At 50.4% G+C, this 8,580-nt stretch overlaps 1 protein-coding gene and 1 long non-coding RNA gene across 4 annotated transcripts in view; one reads left to right on the top strand and one right to left on the bottom strand.

Annotated features, from left to right (window-relative positions):
* LOC105521373 overlaps positions 1 to 3,800 on the bottom strand; it is a 5,154-nt gene extending 1,354 nt beyond the window's left edge. The window contains exon 1 of the long non-coding RNA XR_001003263.1: positions 3,314 to 3,800. This is a non-coding gene — a long non-coding RNA (uncharacterized LOC105521373). The remainder of the gene's footprint in view (positions 1 to 3,313) is intronic.
* DHDDS (dehydrodolichyl diphosphate synthase) overlaps positions 1 to 7,562 on the top strand; it is a 47,960-nt gene extending 40,398 nt beyond the window's left edge. For 2 of the 3 annotated variants that reach the window (XM_011955585.1, XM_011955586.1), the window contains one exon: positions 5,167 to 7,562. In XM_011955585.1, coding sequence (XP_011810975.1) covers positions 5,167 to 5,406 — 240 coding nt within the window. In that variant the 3' untranslated portion in view covers positions 5,407 to 7,562. The remainder of the gene's footprint in view (positions 1 to 5,166) is intronic. The other variant, XM_011955587.1, reaches the window with a different exon arrangement.
* Positions 7,563 to 8,580: the final 1,018 nt, after the last annotated feature.

Here is an 8,580-nt window from a genome sequence, read left to right as displayed (position 1 = left end):
GGCTCACTGCAACCTCTGCCTCCCATGTAGCTGGGACTACAGGCACATGCTGCCACGCTCAGCTAATTTTTGTACTTTTAGTAGAAACAGGGTTTCACCATGTTGGCTAGGCTGATCTCAAAATCCTGACCTCAGGTGATCCACCCGCCTTGGCCTCCGAAAGTACTAGGATTACAGGCATGAGCCACTGCGCCTGTCCTATATTTGCAAACTTTTATTGAACTCTTAACCACATGTCAGGCATCCTTTCAGTAAATTCTATGAACTGCTTTAAGGCAGATACTATGATTATTGCCTGTTTTTAGAGCAAGAAAACCAAAGTTATAATAGAGATATTGATTATCTTGAAGCCTTCTCCAGCAGGAGCCCTTGGATGTCCTGGCTAGGCTTTCTCTACCCCAGAGGCTTCAAAGCTCCGTTTCTAGAAATTGTATCACCTCAGCAGACATACTAAGGGGAGAATCCAGACTAATGGCATCCTCACCAGTTTGTTTTCAGACCAGAAAGGTCTTTCCAGCCTTTTCTCATGTCTCCCTTTTACAGACTCTGTATTGTGACCAAACTGGACTCTTCCCAGTTACTTGTTCCATGCCCTCCAGTTTCCTACCTGTACGTCTGTGCTCTTGCCCTATCACCCAAATTCCCATTGTCAAAATCTGAGCTGCTCTGTCTCTAGGCCCTGCCCAATGTGTTCCTATTCTCTGCAGGAAGCCAGGGCAAGGGGCTAGGCTCTGGACCTGGAGTAGCTTAGTAGGAGGAAAGCAGCTGGTGGATCCTAAGGGAAGCAGGGACTTGGCTACAAGTTGTTGGGAGCCAGACCTTGGTATCTGAATGGACCATGACAGTCTCCAGGTGGTCACCTAGCCAGTCTTTTTTTTCTTTTTTTTTTTTTTTTCTTTTTCTTTTTTGAAATGGGGCTGGAGTGCAGTAGCATGATCTCAGCTCACTGCAACCTCCACCTCCCAGGTTCAAGCAATTCTCCTGCCTCAGCCTCCCAAGTAGCTGGGATTACAGGCACATGCCACCACTCCCGGCTAATTTTTATATTTTTAGTAGAGACGGGGTTTTGCCATGTTGGCCAGTCTGGTCTCAAACTCCTGACTTCAGGTGATCTGCCCGCCTCAGCCTCCCAAAGTGCTGGGATTACAGGTGTGAGCCACCACGCCCGGCCACCTAACCAGTCTTAAAGGCTGGCAAAGGGAGATCTTGACTATGATGCAGTAGGACTTGTCAGCAAGGAGGCAGGGACAAATAGGGAATCAGGCCAGGGAGGGGGTGTGTGGCAGTGCAGAGCAGCTGATCCTCAATCACAAGTTGCATGGATGGTAGGTCCTTGAGAGGTCATTGATGGAGATGAGTAAAAAGTGTTTGTTCACCTTATCCCCAAGGATGATATTAGAGAGGGAAAAGACACATCTTCCCATGAAGCTTCCTGTAGTACATTTGTCCCAATTTAAACAGGCTGGACTGAACATTATAGTTCTTGTGCTCTTCAGGTTGTCACTGTCTTCTCAGGATAAAGGCTTGAGTTATGTATGCATGTATATATGCATGTATGTGGAAATGGGGTCTCGCCATGTTGCCCAGGCTGGTCTTGAGCACCTGGGCTCAAGCGAGCCTCCTGCCTTGGCCTAAAAGCTTGAGTTAATGTCTCAGACGTTCATGACTTTGAGTATTGGCACTGCCTACATAGCTATGTAACTGTACAGTTACTTAACCCCTCAGTGCATCATTTTCCTCACCTGTAAAATGAGAGAAGTAGTGTTTACAGTAATACATACCTTGGAGGTTTATGATAGGGATTCAGTAAGCTAACATATATCAAGTGCTGAGTGCAGTGCCTGGAACAGAGTTCATTTTCCAAGAATAGTGGCCAATATTGTTCCCCACATGTGTGTCTCTGGGCCTTTCCTCAGACTCCTGTCTCTGAAAAAGCACCCTGCGCATCCTGTCCTCAGTACAACTCCCCAGGCAAGGAGACTCTGAGGGTGCTTCAGAACATCATGTTTCTGGTAGGAGGTGTCCTTCTCTGCCTGAGGGCAGCCCTCAGAAATGCATTCCTCATGCTGCTGACCTGGGCTAGCTGGTTGCAGCTTGGGGAAGGACTTTTCACTGGCTAATGTTTTGAAGCCAAGGACCTGCAGCCTCTCTCCAGGTGCCCGCAGAGTGGTGGAGGACTTTTAGATTTAAGTACTGGAGGGACTATTACGTCTTGTTCTCTGATTCTACCAAGGAGAGAATAAGAGCAGAAAGGGATAATGCCCAGGAGGAATTTAGATTCATAGGTTAGAATCATATTTCTCAAAGTGAGCTTCTTGGAGCCCTTGCACCAAGACTGGATAAGGTCTGTACAAAAAGTCTCTAAGGAAAGAGTTAATGCCCTCACTTACCCCGATTGGTCATTATACAAAGAGAGTAGACAAATGGTCAAGGAGAGAAAAGTTGACCTCTAGGACTTCTGTTAGCTTGGATTTCCCAAGGGTAAGTACTTGAGAAGAACCGGAAACATCTCTGAGATTGAAAGGGTAGATCCAGACCATGTGGAAGCTGGATAGACAGGTATCCAGATACAGGTCACCAGCTTTTCCACCCCTAGAAAGTAAAGCTTATACACAGGCACCAGAGAGACTTCACACTGTACTCTCAAGAAGTTACCTTAGTGGAGAAGCCAAGGGAACTTCAGCCATCTCAGCCTTGCTGTCATTTTCTGTAAAATGATGAGCAGGCACCCTCCCAACTCTGCTATCTGAACAATGAACTGCTAATTCCTCTCAGACAGGAATTAGCTACAGCCCCCTGGGCTACAGCCCCCATTGCTGGCACACACTCTGACGCCATCTGGAAGAAGCTTGCGCCTCATGAAGTGGCTTTAGCTAGCTCTGTATTTCCTCCCTCTGTTGTTGAGTGCCCCCCATCCTTGCTTGAGGCTCATGAAGTGGCTTTAGCTAGCTCCGTATTTCCTCCCTCTGTTGCTGAGTGCCCCCCATCCTTTCTGTTCTGCCAGAACTTAGACTACTTAACCCAGTGCACAAGTGGTGGTGATAGAACAGCTAACAGTTAATAGCCAAGCAGTAGGCTGGAAATTCATTATCTCATTTTTCCTCAAACAACCCAGTGAGGTGGGTACTCTTATTCCCAGTTTTGCAGAATAAGAAATAGCCTTAGAGAGGTAAGGGAGGCCTTAGACAGGAAATTCTCAAACCCCACTGCTCCAGGTGGACTTACTCTGGCCTGAACAGGCTCTTCAGTTCCATGCATCTTTGCTCATTACTCCCACTGCCGGAATATTCTCCCTGCCCCCCATACACCTCACCTCTGTTTGAATCTTCTTCATTGGTTAAAGGGCCAGCTCAAATTCTGTCCATGAAGGTCACTGCTCCTTGATGTTCATCAGCCACACTTGCTTTCTCCTCTGAACTTGCATGAACCTTACCACATCCTATTTTGTATTATGGCACTCTGTGTGCATGGCTGTATAATCAGCCTGTAAGCACCTGGATTGCTGGGATTGTGTCCTGCGCATCTCCATATCCTCAAAAAAATCCTGTATGTAGCACCCAGGGAGCCTCCTGACCCAGGCCTGCAAGAAGCCCTTCCAGCAAGATGGAGAGCTCTAGCGGCAGCTGTTCAAGCCCGAAGTCTTCATAGCTCCACATGTAATTCATTATAATAGCAGAAGAGAAGTACCCTTGAATGCCTGGAATTATTCAGGAGCCAGGGGGGATAGTCCAGAATTCTCATTTGTCATCCTTATCCATGCAGTAAACCTATATGGCTGAGAGACAGCAAATCAGTTCCCTGCTCCATGTCTGTCTCCAGCAGAAAGTACCTCCCTCACAGCTCCATTGTAGGGTCAAGTGAGGCAACAGATGAAGTGGTTGTGCACATGTAAGATATTCTTTATGAAGACAGAGCAGTCAAGGTGCTTACAGGCTGATTAGGACAAAAACATGTATACAAGTTTACCGTAATACAAGGTAGGATGTGGGAAGGGTCATCAGGGTATAGGATACCATAGGAAAATAAGAGTTTCTCACACATGGAATATGTTTGGCAGGAGGAGCTCTGGTGCAAAGGCTTTGCAGGTCAGTTAGACTGGCAGGAACAGAGAAGATCAGTGAGGCACAGGAAAGCCTTGGTTCTGCTCCAAAGGGATTTTCCACTCTCCTGTATCAGGAGCATCCTCACTGCTCTCCTGGGATCATGTGGTCAGTTAGTTGAGTGTTTCACATGTACAGGGCACCCCAAGTGCTAGAGAGGAAGAAGCCCCATCTCTGCCCTCTAGTACTTGGGATGATAACTACTGCCAGGGATTATGATCATCACCTGGTGTTAGAGCTGGTTCCAAGAGGCCTGGAGGCTCTCAAACCTCCAAGGGCTTATTTTCTAAGAGAAAGAGTAGACTATGAACACTAACACTTATTCTACTATACAGAATGCAGTAAGTGGCTTAAGAGAGTTGAACCTGCTTCTCAGAATGTTCATAGGAGGGTAATTTGCTGGAAGGATCAGGCTGGTCTTCATACAGGAGGCAAGTGTGGAGCTCTGAAAAATAGCCTAGGGAGTTGGGAGGATGGTGCCCTCAGAGGAAAACCTGGGGAGATCAAAGGAAGTGACCCAATGGACATGTCCCCAACAAGAATAGGACCTTTCTTGCAGCAGAGAATAGGCAATAACAACTTGTAAAAACACTGTTTCTGTCTAAGAGCCTGCTAATATCCTAGAGAGGATTTTGCATATATTATCTCTAATCCTTAAAACCACTCTTCAAGGTAGGCACAACCCCCACTTTACAGATGAAGAAATGAGGTTAGGACAGGATTTGCCCAAAGCCACAAAGCCAGTTGATGGGGGAATCAGAAGTCAGACCCACATTTGCTTGGTTCCCTTCCAAGTGCATGAAAAAAACTTCAAGAAGTACAGATGCTTCCATACAAAACAAACCAAGATGGACTCAGAACTAGACTCAGAACTACCACTGCCCTGCCTGTACAACATGAGCACCACCCACTGCATACCTACTCCCAAGCCTTTTCAAATCTGGTACCTACTTTCCACTGTTCCACTTCACTTGGCCCTCCCTGTGCCCCACCCCCTACCTCCTCCCTCCCAGTTTCACCCACTCCTAAAAATGATCTCCCCACCCCAATCCCCACTTTTCTCTAGCAGAAGGCCCGAGACATGTATGCAGAGGAGCGGAAGAGGCAGCAGCTGGAGAGGGACCAGGCTACAGTGACAGAGCAGCTGCTGCGAGAGGGGCTCCAAGCCAGTGGGGACGCCCAGCTCCGAAGGACACGCTTGCACAAACTCTCGGCCAGACGGGAAGAGCGAGTTCAAGGCTTCCTGCAGGCCTTGGAACTCAAGCGAGCTGACTGGCTGGCCCGTCTGGGCACTGCATCAGCCTGAGTGGGGCTGGTCACCTGCCACTTTGCCCTGCCCTCTGCCTCCAGGGCCCCACTCGCCTTCCTTTTCTTGGTGAAAGGCATCTCCTTTCCTGATAATGAATTGTGTTCCCTTTGCTTGGCTAGGGAGCGCCCCCTAGGCCAGGTCGGCTGGCCATAGATACGTTTGGGATGCCTGGGACAGGCTCCTGGGGAGGATTGAGGGTGAAAGTCTCCCACGAGTACACTAAACCCAGGTCTGGTCACCAATAGGGTTTGGAGACAAAGGGCCCCAACTCATCAGCTGCCTGTCTCTTAGATGCACTTTCTTTTTCCACCAGCACATCCTTCAACACAGAATTTCAGGGAAGAGTTCTCCCCCAAACCCTAGCTCTTTACCCATCCATTTTAGCCTTCCACCCAGCTTCCACAAAAGATTTGGCTCTACCTTGGATCTGCTAGTAAATAACTAATAGGCAGCCAGTTATTTGGGTAAGGAAAAAAGGGGCGGGAGAGACAGAAAATTTGCCCATCTGCTGCTCCTCCCCCTTGGCTCTCCACCTGGGATTTGCTATTGAATCTCTACCCCTCTCCCACCGTGCAGTACTGATTGCTCACTGAAAGACTCAGCACCCCCAATGGTGTGCGGAAGCCAGGCGGGCGATTACAATCCAATTACCTATTGTCGACTCAGCCCACACAAGCTTTTCTCCTCCTCTTGCAGGGCATGGGGCCAGGCTCCACTCCCAAGTGAGACTGGCCCCTTCCATGGTATAGGGTAACAGAAGGGCCTGTAGGCCCTGGTGAATCGAATCCAGCACAGGCCGTCTCCCCTGTAAGACAACAGGACTGAGCAGAACCAAACACTTCTCCCAACTGACTCTGCTCCCTGCCCTCACCATCTCAAACTCTGATTCCCACTCCACTCTTCGAGGTTTCTCTCAGCTTTTTGATCTGGCTCCCAAGTTATTCTTGGCATGGCAAAGCTTGTTCTAGGTCCTCTGCTTGTGAGGGTCAAAGCTGTGTCCTTTTCCTTACCTCCCTCTGCCAGGACTTGCTGCAGAGCTGCTGAGAGGATTAGTGCCTTTGAAGAGCTGTCTGCCTGAGCATCTCCATTTCAGGTGCCCCACACGGGCAAGTACCAGCCAGCAACACCAACCAAATGCTACTCTCTTTAGTAAAGTCCATTTTACTTTTACTTTTTTTTTTTGAGACAGAGCCTCACCCTATCCTGGCTGGTCTCGAACTCATGACCTCAGGTGATCCGCTGGCCTCACCCTCCCAAAGTGCTGGAATTACAGGCATGAGCCACTGTGCCAGACTTCCCATTTTACTTTCTGCAAGCTGTTTCCCTAGCAGCTCCCTCTAGGGGAGAGGTGAGATCTTGCAAGCAGTAGCAAGAGCACACAGGAAACCCCTAACTTTCCTATACCCCAACCCTCTCTTCCCCTTTCTGTCCCCGAATACCTGGCGGCAAGAGACCTCTTGGCTATTGTCCTTGCTCCCAGAATCAAGCATAAATGCCAGACAAGGCGATTGGGAAGCCAATCAGTGCACCCTTTGGCAAGCCCCCATCCACACCTGGCACTCCCCTCTACCAATCCCTGGCACAGGGTTCCTGGAGAGCAGGTGCTGTACATTTTCCAGCTTTACAATGGGGCTGTTGACAGCCATAATTAGGAAGGCATGAATTATGCGGCTATAATGCAGAGCCCTACAATTAAGGCGGGAATGAGGAGCTGGAGGCAGCAAACGGAATCTGCCCTATGAGCGTGGCTGTTGAATCCTGTCTCCTGGGTCTGACTTTCCGTAATATGATTGGGGTACAGTAGAGGTGATTAATGGGGCTGGCATCTCTCTTTGGCCTGAGGTTCCCCTATTCTGGGAAAGGTACAGAGGGTGGAGTAGGGAGAAGCCGCCCCAGGAGGCGGTGGTAGGGCTGGAAAGAAGAGGCAGAGAGGTCGTCGTCGTCGCCCAGCAGGAAGGGCTGCAAAACAGTTGAACTCCTGGTTGCTTTGGACATACATGATTTGTACAAGCCAGGTTCAACCGTTGCCTCAAGAAATCAGATGGGACCAATTTAGTGTCCTTCCACCTGTAAGCCAAGCCCCCATTTGAGGACATCTATCGTATTGTGTTCTGGGTTTCAAATAGAATTTTTAAAGATTCTTAGATGTAAAACTTGTTTGCTAACTGCAACGGAAGAACACCTTGTTTTGCTGCTGCAATTGCCTACCCTCCCTCAGGTGCACTTGGCTAGCTCCAAGACCCTGGCTTTGGACTAGGAGGCACTGGAAGAACCCTTTTGCCATCACACCACCTGTTCCTCTACTTGTTTCCTAATTCCCGGGCGCTTTCCTCCACCCTCCTTTTCCTCGCGCAAGTGAAAGGCAGCCAGCTTGACAGTGTGGAAGGAGGGATTTCGCCAGCTGCGGCTGCAGTGCCCAGGCTTGGTGGCCGCGTCGGGTGGGGGCAGCTGGCTAGATGTCTCCGAGGGGGGTAGAGTCGTAGGGGGAGGGGAGTGCTGGTAGACCTCGGCGGCCGCGCTCCACCATACTGTGACAGGGTCTGGAGGTTTGGGAATATAGGGGCCTTAGGGGAGCCACCCGACAGGCGTTGGGGGTGGGGGCTTCGATAGTATTTGGGGAGGCGGCTGCGCAACGGGTGCTGAAAGGACAGCTCCTACCTGCCCCACGGCACCCAAAAGGCACCTCTGCATGGAAAGTCTCCCCCTGAAACCCCTAGCCCACCTCGAGTGGGACCGTCTTTCAGGTGAGGTGCACGAAAGGCTTTCCCGAAGTGGCAGCTCGGAAGGATGCACGTCCGGCTGCGCCAAGCTGACTTCCCCGCCTTTTTCTCACTTCGGCGTCAGCCTGGGCCCTGGGAACTGCAGCCTGTGCCTCCAGCCGCGCGCTTCCTTCTGCCTCCAGTGGAGCAGGGCAGTGCAGCCAGGCCTCGCAAACCCCTCTTCTGGGGCCCCCAGCGGGAGCAGGAAGGAAAGCCGCTGAGATGCGCCCTGAGTGTCGCATGGCTTGGAGAAGTGGGTTGCTGGGTTGCATAAGGTGGAAGGAACTTGCTAGTTTGCAAAAGACAGCTCTTGGCGGGAGCCGGAACCCCGAGCCCGCCGACTCGCGCACCCCTCCTCATTTACTGCCTTCGACGCGCGCCTCCCCGACTGCGCCCCCACCCCCTCGGCGCG

The sequence above is a fragment of the Colobus angolensis genome, unplaced genomic scaffold (assembly GCF_000951035.1).
Source record: "Colobus angolensis palliatus isolate OR3802 unplaced genomic scaffold, Cang.pa_1.0 Scaffold4, whole genome shotgun sequence".
In the NCBI taxonomy this organism is placed as follows: Eukaryota; Metazoa; Chordata; class Mammalia; order Primates; family Cercopithecidae; genus Colobus; species Colobus angolensis.
This window is presented reverse-complemented; position numbering and strand designations above follow the sequence as displayed.